This window comes from Pseudorasbora parva, chromosome 10 (assembly GCF_024679245.1).
Source record: "Pseudorasbora parva isolate DD20220531a chromosome 10, ASM2467924v1, whole genome shotgun sequence".
In the NCBI taxonomy this organism is placed as follows: Eukaryota; Metazoa; Chordata; class Actinopteri; order Cypriniformes; family Gobionidae; genus Pseudorasbora; species Pseudorasbora parva.
The window spans coordinates 5,150,254-5,166,873 of NC_090181.1; the positions used below are offsets into that span (position 1 = coordinate 5,150,254).

Here is a 16,620-nt window from a genome sequence, read left to right on the forward strand (position 1 = left end):
TGAAGATATCAGTTTTTCTAGGCTGGACATCACTTTTGGCCACTATTGTATGGCAGTTCATATACTTTTCAACTGATCATCAAGCCAGGACACAAAAGCAAGCCGGTTTTATGAGGATTGCAAGTTTTCCTGGGGTTGTTGGAGCCATTGATGTAACTCAAGTTCACATCATCTCTCCAAATGTAAATGTGGAGACAAGCATCAATAGGAAAGTATTCTACAGCATCAGTATTTAATCATGTAAAAAAATTCCACAATGCAAAACATTTTAATAATAAATTTAAATATTAAAATACATTTTTAATTTCCTTAATCCAGTTATTTCATTAGTCTACATCAGGAGTCCCCAGACTCGATCCTGGAGGGCCGCTGTCCTGCAGAGTTTAGCTCTAACCCCAATCAAACACACCTGAAACAGCTAATCAATACCTACAGCTAAATAGAGAGAGCTCTGGTGAGAACTAAACACATATTGAATTGCTACAGTAGTGATTTCTTGCATAGAAATGATATTAGAAATGTAATATGTTGGTATTCAACTCAACTGTCACTGAATGGAAAGCACAGGATTGTGGGATATCAAAGGCAGTGAAGGATACATGAATGTTGCCTTCAAAAATCGATCAGATGAAGGTATCTCAGGAGACAGGAAGTAGAGCAAACATTAGATTCGCACGTGGCTCGATGCCTTTTTGCCTTGAAATGTGTCCTCCGAAGGCAGCATTTTCCAGGTTTCGGACGCAGTCTAGGTCCTATAAAGGCATTGATTAGCTGGTTCAGGTGTGTTTGATTGGGGTTAGAGCTAAACTCTGCAGCACAGTGGCCCTCCAGGACAGAGTTTGGGGACCCCTGGTCTGCAATTATATTAGTTATTATATTAGTTATTAATGTAATTCTCCCATTACTACCCTTCCAGGCTCACTATTGGCTGATTCAGAGGTTGACAGAAACCTTTTTCCTCCTACTCTCACACAAGTCCTACTCTTTACTAAGAATTTTTCTACACTTAAGTCAAGGCTTAAAGGGGTGGTTGATTATGATTTAACTTTTTAAACTTTAGTTATTGTGTAATGTTGCTGTTTGGACAAAAAAAAACTTTGTCAAAGTTCAAAGAAAAGGGAGAAATTATATTTTTAAGAAATGGAAAGATGGAGTACTCCAAAGGTGGAGTAGTTCCTACTTTAAAAGCAGAAGTTCTTGTTTATGGGCTACAACCTGTAAGTATGTTTTATTCTTTGATGTGTTTTCCATTAAAAGTTTCTATCATTATTTTATGCTGTAGCAAGGACATAGATAAAGGTAAACGCTGTTAGGCTCCGCTTGCCAGTTACCAAATGTATCCGATAAAACACCTACAAACTTCTTTTTGGTGTTTAAGCAGTCAGTATAAATACTGGCCTGCTAAACATGGTTCTACGTTTGATATGGCCACTGTAATAAATCCATGATTAGTCTTTATAATGGTCTCATAGTTCTGACGAAAGATATTTGGCTAGACTGTAGACTCTTTCTATAAAAACAAAACTAACGGTGCTCTAGTCAATAGCAATTCCTAAAGATCCAGTCTTTAACCAAATAATCCTTTTGAGAACTGTAATATCAGTTGTTAAAACGAATACCTACACTGTAAAAAAATATTTAGAAAAATAGTTTCCTGGTTGCCTTAAAATTTTGAGATCATTGAAATTAAAATTTTGAGTTAATACAATGAACATATTTTGAGCTTCGACAACCGTTATTAAAATATTATTAAACGTTTTTGTAAGCATATTGGGTAATTGTGTGTGTTTTATTTCTGATGACACAGTGAAACATGCCAAATAGTGCTATTTTCATGATTTATCCATTTTTTATGTGGTTCAGATACAATAATATTTTGAATTTCTATTTATTAAACAAATTTCCTTCATTGTATAAAAAAATTACTAAATATAAATAACTAAAATTTTTAATTTCAATAAACTCAAAATTTTAAGGCAACCAGGTTACTTACTTTTTAAGTTAAACCAACAAAACACAACCAAATTTTTTTACAGTGTATATGAAAAATAGGCTAAAAGACAATAATGTATTTTGCTGTACTAAAGCTTTAATAATGCTAAAACTGTATATCAAAAGCTATCATAAACAGCATTTACAAATAATAGCGCATCTACAAAGTATGAGACAACTACAAATATAAAAAGCCCCTCAGGAACGACTGTCGCGCACACACACACACACACACACACACACACACACACACACACACACACACACACACACACAACAAAATGTAAACAAAACACAACGTAAATTCCAGGCCTGGTCCTCTCTCGTCCTTATATGCCTCCGAGCTCTCTCATGAGAGGACTCCAGATCGGTGTGCCTTGCAGGTGACTCTCATTCTCAATTAGGTCTCGTTCGCTCCTCCCATGTCTCTCACTCCCATTCCCACCTCTGATAAAATCAGAGAGCTCTCTGACCCTGCCTTTCTCTTCCTGCCTCATAATTGTCTTTGACTTTTGTTCTGGACACACATTAAAACACTGTTGCATATAATTAATTATAATTGTAAACAACAACTTGCAACTAAAATAAAAGATCATGAAATACACAAAAATTTTAAAAAAGCAAGAAAGGCTTGTGTCAGACAAAAGAAGTTAAACTTTTTATTGTAATCAAGTACTTCCACAAGGTACAAAACACAGGTGATAGAGAACAGAAATATAAAGATGGAAAGAATAAGATTCAATACATTTTTCTCCCAGAATATCCTTGAATACAATTACTATTAATTGACTGACTCATATATTTGATAGATTTAACTTGTCGTTTATTTGTTTATTATGGTTTCATTAATCTCAAAATATGTGTTAATAGTCTGATTGAGACTTGATTAGTATTAAATACTACTGATTGATTCAAATTTGATACTTCAATCATAACGAATCATATCCAATCATAAGCCTGATTTATATAAGTAAATATGATTGCTGTTTAGATTAATGTTGTTGTATTTTTTAAATGTTAAATGTAAAAGTCGAAAGCCAGAGCATCAATTTGCGTTCCGCTTCTTCCCCTAATGCAGTAACAGTTACCAGACTTCACTTCAATACTCACAGGCTCACCCAGATGATCACACTTAACAGAAAATGTCTTTCTTTCACCATTGCTTTTGGCAACCACAAATTCCAAACCCCCACATCTGCTATTATCAATATTTGGCCACAGTGTTGCAGCAATAATTTTATCATTTTCATCAAATATAAATGTTTCTTCTTTAGTTCCTTCTGGACCACCAATTTCCACCTTCCGTGTGCCAGAGAAAACCATCTCGATTGTGTTCAGTGTCATCTAAAAAGCACAAATGTGTTTAATGTGAATCAAATAACTAGATAAAAATGTGATTAAAATAGTAGGAATGAAAGAAAATAGAAATAGAAAACAATCTTCACACACCTCACTGTAAGTAATTCTGATATACGAAATGTCGGAGGTAAGGGACTTGAAGGAGAACTCAGAACCTCCGCTCCCACCCACTTGTACTGAGAAAGGAATTAAGAGGGGGAAAACTTTTTTTGCAACAAATTGCTACATTCACACAGCAGCAGAATATGATGGTCAGTCCTGTTTTAGAGTGATAAATACAGTAACATTTACACGGTTCCCTTAATATTAGAGTGACAACAGAATTCAATAACTGAACTGACTCGCAACTGCATTTTTGGTAAACCTGTGTGTCAGCAGGAGAATTACGGCTCATATTATTCGCTCATGCAGTTACAGATGCACCCTTTTGACTGAACCTCTTCTACTTTTGCTGCATCAGAGATGAGAACACATCTTAAAATAATAATAATAATAATAATAATAATAATAATAATAATAATAAATAATTCATTACATTTATATAGCGCTTTTCTAGGCACTCAAAGCGCTTTACATAGAAGGGGAATCTCCTCAACCACCAATGTGCAGCATCCATGATGCGAAGGCAGCCATATTGCGCCAGAACGCCCACCACACACCAGCTGGTTGGTGGAGAGGAGACCGAGTGATTAAGCCAGTGTATGGGGATTATTAGGAGGTCATGATGGACAGAGGCCAATGGGCAAATTTGGCCAGGATGCCGGGGTTACAACCCTACTCTTTTATTGAAGGACATCCTGGGATTTTTAATGACCACAGAGAGTCAGGACCTCTCATCCGAACGTCTCATCCGAAAGACGATGCTCTTTAACAGTATAGTGTCCCCATCACTTTACTGGGGTGTTAGGACACATAGCGACCACAGGGTGAGCGCCACCTGCTGGCCTCACCTCTACACCTCTACCAGCAGCTCCTAGTTTTCCCAGTTGGTCTCCCATTCAGCCCTGCTTAGCTTCAGTGGGAAACCAGTCTTGGGCTACAGGGTGATATGGCTGCAGTTTAAAAATACTGTGAGTCAAAAAGAGTCTGCGTTTGTGATATATGTACTTATTTCATATAAAACGCTAGCTCGCTCTGTCTGTATGCATTTAAATCTGCTCTAAGTTTGCGTTTTTGTCACCTATCACACACACACACTTCAATGAGCCGACAGAAAGCAGGTTAATGCGTTTGCATGCCATGCAAAATCGGGGTAAGAGGCAAAAAACTACCAGTCCTGATTTATGCTTAAGCTGTTTATGACCTTACTCTGATAAAAGAAAAGGGTTACAGCGTTTACATGTCAATGTTCATTGTCGGCTTATTAGGCATAATCGCCTTAAGAACGTGCGTGTAAACGCACCCAGTGTCTCATTTTTGCTGTGCTCTACACTTAGGTGCAAATGTAAAAAGCATTTAAAGAAAAAAAAGAAACATTAAAGAAGCATTTGTCCATTAATTAAGGGTGTATTCACACCTGTCTGGATTGGTTTGATTTAATCATACTTAATTTCGTTTTCACCCTTTGTGTGGATCTTTTGAGCATGTGTGAATACAGAGACTGCACTCAGGTGTGGACCAACAACCGCACGAGACACAGCTGAAGAGGTGCTCTCGGTTCGGTTCCAAACAAACTCTGGTATCTAATTTGTTTTCTGTACAGTGCCACGGTCAGCATGCAAGGCGCACATAAGAGCATTCTCTCTCTGCCGGAACCATCTTGCACACTGCAAAAAAAATGCTTTTCTTACTTAGAATTTGTGTCTTGTTTCTGGTCCAAACATCTAAAAATTCTTAAAACAAGAAGTAATAGTAGGAGATCACGTGACCCACTGACAGGAATGGCCGCTTGAGTCTTGAGCTCCGCTACTCGGCGTCGATTAATCATCCGTTCTCGGCACTACCACGATATATTTGCTTCCTGTGTTCATTTATTAGTGGATGATGGCTAAACGTCAGCTTTTACCAGCCTCTCCGGAGAAGAAACGGCTGAAAGATCCTGATAACGAAGCGCTGCGCGTCATGATGGCCGACGAGCTAAAACTACAGCTTGGCGTCGTCAGGGAAATTTTCAAAGAGGAATTTCAACCGATTGCTGAAAGAATTGGTTCCCTGGAGAAAGAGATACGAGTAATCAGCAACAACTTCGATAATATTCAGACGGCAGTTCGGAAAGTTAAGCAAGAGTCGGCAGAAGTTAAGCTGGCCGTGGACGCACTTCAAGACAAGATGGCGAGACTTGAAGACAAGAGCCGTCAATGCAACATACGTCTCGTTGGTCTTAAAGAAGGGGAAGAGGGCAGTGACCCCGTGGGTTTTATGCAAACTCAACTACCCATCTGGATCCCTTCCCTTAAAAATGGACCGATAGAGATAGAAAGGGCACATCGCATCTATACCGGTGACAACAGCAGAAAGGGTCCGCGAACATTTATCTTTAAACTGCTACGTTTTCAGGACCGAAACGCGATCCTAAAAGGAGCCCGCGCCGCGGGTCAGATACTTCATAAAAACAGCTCTCTTCTCTTCTTCCCGGATTACAGTAACCAAACTGCCATGAAAAGACGTGCGATGAACCAGTCGAGGAAAAAACTCACGCAGCTTGGAATATCTTCCTTCTTGATTTACCCCGCTACGATCAAGGTGACGGATCGCGGATCGACTTCTCTGCTCGAAACGCCAGCTGAAGTGGATTCTTATGTGGACCAACACCAGGCATTCGCTACACCTCTGCCCACAGGAGATGAAACGCCAGCCGGAATGTTCATAGACGCCAGCAGCCCGTGACCGCTATAAAAGGATATAGAGGAGGCTCGTCTATCGCCGCAACAACGCCGAGCACTATTTTTGAAACTGTGATGCCGAGTCGGCTTGGCCTTTAGGACTCGAGCGATCGACTGTTACTATGGCCACGTATCCAGACGAGTTTATTGTTCTGGCAGGCAGGAGAGTTCGTTCTAACTCTCTGCTTTCTGCCTTCTCTTTTATTTTTTCTTGTTGTTGTTCATTTAAAGTTCCAGATGCCATGAATTATCCATGTGAGTCCACAAATTTTGTTTTATATTCAGAATGCATGTTACGACTGATTTATGGCTCTTAATATAGTATCTTGGAATGTCAATGGTTTAAATGGTGCCATTAAGAGAACCAAATGTTTAGATTATTTAAGATCTAAACGCGCATCTGTTGTATTAATACAAGAATCTCACTTAAAAGCCTGTGACGTACATCGTTTTCAGAATAGGCACTATAAATTAGTCTCTTTTTCTTCATCTGCTAATAAATCTAAAGGGGTCCTGGTTTTGATAGCGCGCCACCTCCCCTTTTCCATACATTGTTCTAAAAGTGATGCAGATGGGCGCATTACTTGCGTATTCGGCACATGGTCAAATATTAAATGCGCATTTATTTCAGTATATGCCCCCAATGAATATGATAAAGAGTTCTATCAACAGCTTATCCGTATCATTCTAAGTATTAATGACTACCATCTAGTGATAGGCGGGGATTTTAATACTGTGCATAATCCCCTACTTGACAGGTCTCAAATATCTCACTCTGATTCTGCCTCTTCAAAGTTATTTAATGATTTTATAAAACAGACCAATGTGTGTGACATTTGGCGACTGAGGAATGATAGTGCCAAAAACTATACGTTCTTTTCGGCCCGCCACAAATCCTATTCACGCATTGATTATCTGCTTATATCCCCTGCTTATATCCCCTTTATCGATAACGCTGATATATTACCCCTTCTTCTTTCAGACCACTCCCCGGTAACTTTATGTCTTCTTCCATTTTCTGCTCCCTCTGGGCGTAAGCGTTGGAGGTTTAATACATCCCTACTGCATGATCAAGACTTCCTATCACAACTCCGTACCTCCCTATTAGAGTTTATTGAACTGAATAGGGGTTCTACGAATAATCCCCAATCTTTATGGGAGGTAACAAAATGCTTTATCAGAGGGAAATGCATTGGGTTCTCTTCTTTTCGTCAGAAATCTAGGAATGGCCGTAGAAATGAGTTGGAAAGACAAATTCAAGAGTTGGAGCAGAATCTTAAAAAAAACACCTATTGTCAAAAGAAGGTCAAAGAACTAAATGCACTTAAATCGGAGTTAAAGGGATTTCTTTTTCACAGAGCTGAATTTATTATGCATCGAACAAAGCAAAGTTATTATTTCAACGGTGAAAGACCAAGTAAATTATTAGCATTACGGATCAAACAGATGGAATCTAGAGCAAACATAAATGCTGTAAAGAATGACGGTATTTTATGCACCCAACCTGAAGATATAAACCAAATTTTTAAAAATTATTATGAACAATTGTACACTTCTAATTCTTCTATAAACTATGAGCAACAAAAGTCTTTTCTGCAAAAGTTTCACCTTCCTAAAATTGATGAACACCATGAGATGATGCTAAATTGTCCCGTGTCGCTTGAAGAGCTAAAACTGGCCCTGGACACTATGCCAAAAAACAAAGCTCCAGGTAGTGACGGAATTCCCCCTGAATTAATTTCTGCTATCTGGGATATAGTATCACCACTTATTCTAAACTCTTTTAATTTTGCAATTGAAAATGGAGCCCTGCATAGGGACCAAAACACAGCTCTCATTACCCTTTTACTTAAGAAGGGCAAGGATCCCACAGAATGTGCTAGCTACCGACCTATTAGTTTAATTACCACCGATGCAAAACTTTTTGCCAAAACTCTAGCTCTTCGATTGGGTAAATGCATAGATAAGATCATTAACTACGATCAGTCCGGTTTTCTTAAAAATCGCTTCGCATCCGATAACATTAGGAGACTGTTACACATCATTCATAGATCAAATTCTTACACGGCCTCCTCCGCAGTCATTTCACTGGACGCGGAGAAGGCCTTTGATAGAATCGAATGGAGCTTTCTTTGGTCGGTCCTGGAACATGTAGGGGCTGGACAAGGCTTTATTAAAATGATTAGAACTCTTTATAATAGCTGCTCAGCCCGTGTTCTTACCGGCTCCTTAGTATCTCTACCTTTTCCTCTTGGTCGGGGTACCCGCCAAGGATGTCCACTATCGCCTTTACTTTTTACTTTATCAATAGAGCCGTTGGCTCAAGCAGTACGTCAGTGGTCAACTATTGAACCCATTATTTGTGTAAACACTTTGCATAAAATCTCTCTTTATGCTGATGACATTTTGCTCTATGTTTCCAATATTTCCACGTCCGTTCCTGAATGTTTAAAACTTTTTGAAATATTTGGTTCTCTCTCGGGTTACAAAATTAATTGGAATAAATCAGCCTTAATACCTCTTAATGACTCAGCGAGACAGGAATCTAATAGCCTGCCTCCCGTGATCCCCATTGTTAAACAGTTTACATATTTGGGAATCACCATATCTCATCCAATTAATCTTATTCCTAAATGTAATTATCAAACCCTTCTGAATAAGATCAAAGAAGATTTAGAGAGGTGGTCCCCCTTATGTTTAGCTCTTCACGGAAGAATATCCACTATTAAAATGAATGTGCTTCCTAGGGTTAATTTTTTATTCTCCATGTTACCGTTAGCACCTCCTGAGTGTTTTTTCAAAGAGCTCAGCACGGCTATTTCTAGATTTATCTGGAATAAGAAGAGACCCAGAATCCGACTCAAGACAATGCAGCGTAAGAAACTGGATGGGGGTCTGTCATTTCCTGATTTCAAATTATATAACTTGGCGTTTCAAATAAGACCAATCAAGACCTGGGTCAATCCTGATTCTCTGGTTCCTTGGCGAGATTTAGAAGTGAATATTACCCATCCTGTTCGCCTACAAGATCTACCCTTTTCAGGTATCTCCAAATGCTCTAAGAAAAACTATGGACCAATTGTCGAATACTCCCTTGATGTGTGGAAAAAGATTGAGAAAATTATGGGAGGCCCCTTTTTATACACCAAATCAACACCATTATGGCATAATACTGCTTTACGTACTGGTAACAAACCCTTTGTTTTTAAAGCTTGGTCCAATCTAGGTGTTCACACCCTGAATGATATTTTCGGTGACGAGGGCATCAAATCATTTCAGGACTTAAACATAGAGTTCTCCTTACCTGGATTTTCTTTCTTTTTATATTTAAGATTGAGGTCAGCCTTGAAAGCTTATGGCGTCCCTTGGGTCACTGGCGTCTTGCCACATCCTCTGTGGGAGTGGCTAGACCCTGATACCCCCTATAGTGGCTTAGTTTCCAAGGTCTATAATTCAACTCTTTCATTGCAATACTCTTATATTCCAGCCGTCTACTCTTGGGAAAAGGAAGGTTTAGCTAAACCTGATTGGGCTGTGGTATGGGCCAGATGTTTCACAGCATCTAAGAACCTGGCACACCAAATGATTTATTACAAATGTATTAACAGAGCTTATATCACTCCTAGTATATTATATAAGATGCATTTTAGACCTAATCCATACTGTCATTTATGTACGACATCTACAGTAGGTTCTTATTTGCACATGTTTTGGGAATGCCCAACAGTGGTTCCTTTCTGGACTTTTGTTTGTACGACTCTTTCTGACATTCTACACGTTAATATACCTCAGGACCCTGTGATATTTCTGCTTTTAGACGATTCCGCTCTCCAACTAAACGCTCACCAAAACAGGACCATATTGGCAGCAAGCACTGCTGCCAAAAAGACTATTCTAAAACTATGGATAGAACCATCCATCCCAACAACTTTCCTTTGGCTATCCTACTTCAGAGACATTGTCTTACTAGAAAGTACCACTGCCAAGCTCAACGGTGCAAAGGAAAAAACTATTCAGAGTTGGACAGAAATAGCAAAGATATTATTAGACAAGCTGAAATGTTGACATTCTACCTTTTCTTTTCTTTCCTTCATTTCATATATGTGTATACATATGTATATGTACTATTTATTATTTATTATTACTTATCTATCTAGTTTATTACTTACTATTATTATTATTTTTATTTTATTTTTATTTTTTATTTTTCTTCTCAATGTGAACTGTTTTCATGGCATCTGTCTGTATATAGTTCATTGGAGCTTTGATATGTTCCTGGAATATGAATAAATTTTAAAAATTTTGATCCAAAAAAAAAACAAGAAGTATTTACTAGACAAGAAAAAGTAATTGTCTTGTTTTGGTGGAAAATAATAGCCTGACAAGCCAGACCCACATCAAGATGTTTGGTCTGGAAACTCACCATTGACAGCTCAATCCGAGGGGCGGGATAAACGGTTGTCTTTCAAACTCCCTCTGCACGCGATAGGATAGCGCTACAACCAACCAGAGCAACGAAGGTGAAGCAGAGCTCGCTGATAGATTAAACATTCGCCGTATCCGGTCGGCAAAACTCTGAACACATCTTCCCTTTTTAAGAATGACTTCAGTGCCGTTCTTTGTTCTTTTCTCAGAGAAAAGCTTAACTCCAAGTCTTCCAGAATCGCAGTCAAAGCTGATTCGAAAGACCGCCGCCGTTCGCCACTTTCTGTGTTTACTAGAAGCACGCAAACGCAACTCAGCCGTCGTCATTATGGCCCCGCCCACCGACTCTATACACGATGTGATTGGCCCGTCCAGATTGAGAGGAATACAGCTCAGAAGGGTATTGAGAGTTCCTGGACGACACTTGCGGGCAGATTAAATTTGCTGCCGCTAGGGTGCGTCTAGATTTCTAGGCTAGAAAAATAACTCAAAATTGCAAAAACTCTCTTAATTGTGAGTTATTTTTTCCCCAAAACCAAACAATAATTTTTACTTTATGCTAAGAATTTTGCGAAATTTTGACTAGAAACAAGACAAAAATACTAAATAAGAAAAGCACTTTTTGCAGTGCAGCACATGTATAGATGACAATGTTTCATGTTCTTCATATTGTGTTACACCAAATCAGTAAGGCCGTGTTTCCACCAAAGCGTTTTAGCCAACTGAAAACGCTAGGCGCTCTGCTGAAAATGCCTAGCTGTTTTCAGTTGAGATGCTTTCATGAGAGACTTGTTGCAATCTAGATTGATATTAGAATATTATATTAAAGGGGCTTGAAAATGCCTAGTTAAATGGTTGAACTAGGTATTGCAATGCAAATTAAAAATATTGGAGCAGGTTTTTTCACCTGGCCGGGCCGGCCCCTTGAAGACTTAAAGCACATGCAGGTTGCCAGATTGACGACACCAGCAGGAATGAGTGCACCTGATGATGGAAAGCAGCGAGCCTTAAACTGTAAGTTGATCAGCTAATGTATTCATTTCCAATATATTATTTCAAATTGATAAACCACCTCATATGGATTTTTATAACCCTGAAATTGCGTTTCATTTCAAAGGCTGCAAAAATGAGCGGCCCGGTTGTAACCGTAATCAGTTTGTAAACCATATGTTTAGACTGTAATTCATAGTTTACAATTCACAGTTTGGTTTGAAAAATAATATCGAATCAGATACTGACCATTCTGAAATTGTTCCAATTGATGGACAGTCAATATTAGACAGTGCAGGTGCCATCAACTAAATCTAGAGATTTTTTACACGGGGTTGAGGTGCGTGGACCCTCGTAGCTAAAAAATAAATAAACCTAGCAATGTACGTTAGCATGATAACACAACATCAACTTATTCAGTTGCAAATGCATTTGTAAATTAAATTAAATTAGTGTTTGTAGTTTCCGTATTTTTCTGTCACGGTAGTTACCGATGTGATAAACAGCCATGACCCATCTGTACATCCGCACTATTTGGACACTCTCTTGAATACACGCCGTCTTAACAACCAGGCACCACGAAACAGTGTAAATGGAAGTACTGTCTGAATGTTGAATTTACTTAAAATTTTGCTACTAGTAGCCAGGATACATTAGCTAAATGACTTTGGCTACCTGTCAAGGAGAAAATGTGCCATCTCAGCATTTGTTTTAAAGCCTTTGTCTTCTTTAAGTTGTCTCCATCTCTCAAACGCATGTTCAATATTTATACTGCTTTTAATGATTCTCATACAGCTTTTTTGATGAATTTTTATTAACAACTACACCGACCCCTAAACCTACCCCGTGATTTATAGTTTATATACACTTTATGAGCACATGTGTTCTTTGTGATCAAACCCACAATTGCATAATTATTACTTGATGCTGTATTTTGCAGTGCTCTATCAATTGAGCTATGGAAAACCCCAAATATGACGCAAATAAAAGGGAAACAAAGCATTAAAAATGAAAGTGTCTTGCTGTCGATAGTTGCACAACTTTAGTAAATGCTCCTATGGGTCGTAGTTTAGAGAAGTGACAAACAGCCTATATAGGCGTATTGGTTGGAGGAAATGGTGGTAAGTTGTTTAATATATGGTATCATAAAACAGTTAGCCAGTCCCTATATTCATTCACATAGTAGCAGCTGGAATACTGTATATAATCCGCTGTGTGAATGCGACAGTTTTAGAGTCACTCCTGTTATTATATTGTCAAACCCACACACTGACTGTGTGAATCTAGCTAATAAAAACAATATTATTCATTTAATCTACACATGACACTTACCTAAAGTCAGTACGACGTTGACAGTATCGCTGGCTTCACTCACTCCCACTTTATCCACTATCCTGTAGCGGATCAAGTACTGCAATCCATATTTCAATCCAGTCAGAGTAAAGTCTTCATCAGCTGTGTTTATGACAAGCCACTGTTGACTCTCCTCAGCTCCAGAATCTGCTTTTACCTCCTTGTACTCTACTCTGTATGACACTGGAGACTTCTGCAGTTTCAGAGACACAGTTTGGTCTAGGTTATTCTTCACTATCGGTGGGTCTGGCTTGGGCACGGGCTGGAACTGTGTGTCTGTCAGATTCCCTTTTTCGTACAAATAGATAGAGGAGCCTGGATGGGAGGCATCAGAGACAGCAGAAATAATGAAACTGATCTTCTTGTCATCTTTATTGGCTTCTGAAAAACCTCTGAAGCGAGATAAGTTCTCTCTCATCTTTTTTATTACATCAGGATCATTGACCCATTTTCTGACAGGTGCATCAGAAAGCACATTTTTGTTTTCATCTAATTCTTTAAACTGATCAGATTTCAGAAACTCATTCAGGGCTGAAAGATATGGGTCTTCATACTTCAGAGATGTGAAGTTCAAGCACATCACAACATTGATATCAGGATCGAGGAGGATGGTGTTCAAACCATCAGAGTCTATAATTTGTATCTCCTCCAGCGTCTTAGTCTGAGAACTCAAGAGGTTAAGTTCAGACTTTGCTTCATGTAACCACTGGTTAAGCTTGTCAGCATTAAAAGGGGAGCTGTAGTGGATCGTCAGGATGTCTGCCAGTGACTTCTCCTCCTTCCCTCCTCCTCGAATAGTAGGCAAGACCCCGGCCACTGCTTTCTGTAGCACTGTCTTGTAAACGCTAAATGAGCCCTGAAATGAGCGCAGCCTCTCTTCAATGTCACTCAGAACATTAACCATTGTTCTTCTGGACAGGTCATTGCATGTCCTTTCTACTTCTCCCAGCCCCTCCATTATATGTTCAGTGTTGGAAACCAGACTTGTGCTTATTTCTCTCTCTAACTGTGCAGCTTTTGTGTCCAATAAATGAAGAGGATATAGCCAGACTTTTATTGGAACTGCATTCTGTCGATTCTCCTTCAGCAGAGAAGGGAGCTGCTTGTACAAATTAAGGGCTTCCAAGAATGTGGTGGGATTCTGCTCAAGATGGAAGTCACCATGAAATGTGCAAGTGATATTCTTTGCGGTTTTAATGTCATTTTCTGTCATTTTTACAGATCCTTCTCCCTCAATAGTAAAAGCAGGAATCTTCTTGACAATGACATTGAGTTTTCCCTCAATCTCCTGCTTGCTTTCATCTTCTGAAGCCATCTGATCAAACACCATGAAGGCCTGAGCTCCGTACCGAACAGCCGTGACCACATGAGTTGCAGTTTTCTGGTCAAACACCTGAGGGTAGGTGATCTTGCCCAGCTGGGTCATAGTGAGCTGTTCGAATCTGGAGGTATCACTGTAATGCATTGTAACTCTGGATTGTTTGTTTGAGGATTTGGTGTCACGCAGGTATTTGGCAGATCCTCCTACCTCCACCAGCCCTCCCATGAAGCTGGCCTTCAGGGAAGCACTGATATCCAGGAGATTAGACTTGCTAGAGAGAGAGTCAGAGCTACTAAACTTCAAATCTGTCATGAGCTCTGGACGACTGTCCAAATCTTCAGTCAATGATTTCTTATCCCACAGAGTAACACCTGAAATGAGAAGTGGCTCAAAGAGTTGTGTGCAAAAGTGATGTAGTGTTGAAGTAAATGTGTAAGTCTTATATGTATTAGGGTTGTGCTGATGGATGATATAATTGTCCATCATAGTTTGTAAGAAGAAAAAAATACTTATGTAGAGATATTAAAATAAAGTGCATAAAAGTACACACCTCTTCTTAAGTGGAAGAAAGCTAGTCTAATTTTTCCCCTTTACATGCAACGTATTAGAAAGCGTGGATGAGTCACTTGTTGAGTTAGTAAAATAACGAAATTATAGCTTTTAAATAGAAATAGAAAAAAGAAAGAAATAGATTATATTTATGTAAAGAGATAATAAAATAAAAAGTGCTTAAAAGTGCACACCTCTTCTTAAGTGAAAGAAAGCTTCTTTTTTTTCCTTACATGCAACCTATTAGGAAGCCTAGATGAATCATTAGTTGGGAAATAAAATAGGCTAAATAAAGTTAAATAACGAATAATTATAATTATATAATTATAATTGGGGGACATCGCCCAACCCAAATATGTATAATACAGTTTTAAACTGATTTAATAGTTGTGTTGGGGACACTGCAAGCCTGTGTGTGTTTGTGTAGCCCTAGTTGAGATCATCAAGAAAATCAAAACAACCAAATGTTGAACCCATAAATTGGTTAAGAATGAGAAGCTTTGTGGGTGTTGATGAACTCGATCTACTCCATCTGTGTTTTGATGTTGTTCTTTTGATATATTGCATGTTCAGATATTCATACAATAAAATATTTTTGGGGCCACAAACATTTTGTGAAAATTATCAAAAATGCTGGCAGTGGCTAGAACTTTTTTAATGTTTTTTTAAATGCTTTTTTATGCAAAGATATAATTCAGATGGCAATTTTAGCAAATAATATTAACAGCAGATGAACAGATTAGGTCCCACTTTATATCAGGTGGTTGTAACTACTATGTACTTACATAAAAAAGTAAACTTATTGTGTTCATATTGTATTGCAAAATTAAACAAACAAACAAACAAACAAACAAACAGCACCTGGAATGAAGGAATCCTTGCGGCAGTCATACAGCATACCAGGAAACAGAGGTCTTCCTAAGGCTGCCATTTCGATTGGTTCTGCTTCCATGGCTCTGATAAATAAAATAAAATAAAAAATAAAATAGATCATTTTAATTATTACTCAATTATTATTCTTTAATAATTGATATTACTCAATTATTATTCTTAAAGTTTTTAATATATTAAATTAAAGTCAGGTAACACATAAAGGTACACATATTTTTTTATTTATTTTTTACTTAAATTAATGTATAAATAAATTTTAATACTATTTTTATTTTTAAAACTATTTAAAATCCTTTAAAAATATGAATACGTGATCTAATTCAGTGGTTTTAATACATTAACAAATGCATTTGTATATAATTGTAAAGTGTTACCGATTATTTTTCAGGTAGACTATCTGCAGCCTTCGAAGCGATCAGGGATCCGTTGATGTGTGGCAGCAGCAGTGCGAGATCTTGGGAGAAGTATCAAGAAGACACAGAGACAGTGCAGTACCATAACGTTCTCAAGTTTAGAAGGGTCATATTTATACACAAGATAAAGCAGAATCAGTCAACCACAATGTTCAGTCCATCCAGTTATAGTACTCAAAAATCAACCCCTACCATATATGGCATATTAAGAAATATAACAAGAAAGAGAGGTGCTGTATGCACGTGTCTTGAGTTCCTGTAAGGGAATGTATATCTAAGGCCTAGTTCTTGTTTTTTTCTAGGTGCCCATGATGTGCACATAATGGTAAGAAGTTACACAAGGGAAGTCGTAAAAGGGGAAACCAAAGAAATAAGTAAATATTAACAAACAAGAAAATCTGATAAACAAATTAGTAAGAAATGGTGCTCAGTGGACTGTGGTAGTTCCCTATTAACTAATGAATAATTGATATTTAAATCATACCTCCTGGAGAACAAAGAACAA

General features: G+C 38.1%; 1 protein-coding gene across 2 annotated transcripts; it reads right to left on the reverse strand.

Moving 5' to 3' along the window:
- Positions 1-2,663: 2,663 nt before the first annotated feature.
- On the reverse strand, positions 2,664-16,368 carry LOC137090930 (cytolytic toxin-alpha-like). 2 transcript variants are annotated; one of them, XM_067454933.1, is made up of 6 exons: positions 16,308-16,368; positions 16,077-16,156; positions 15,673-15,767; positions 12,921-14,633; positions 3,442-3,527; positions 2,664-3,336 (listed from the first exon to the last, which is right to left on the reverse strand). In XM_067454933.1, exons 3-6 carry the CDS (start codon positions 15,761-15,763, stop codon positions 3,010-3,012), a joined length of 2,217 nt encoding a protein of 738 aa, XP_067311034.1. In that variant the 5' UTR covers positions 15,764-15,767; positions 16,077-16,156; positions 16,308-16,368; the 3' UTR covers positions 2,664-3,009. The 2 variants fall into 2 exon arrangements, with proteins under 2 accessions (XP_067311034.1, XP_067311033.1); XM_067454932.1 differs by lacking the exon at positions 16,308-16,368 and having other exon boundaries at positions 16,077-16,188.
- Between the last annotated feature and the right edge of the window lie 252 nt (positions 16,369-16,620).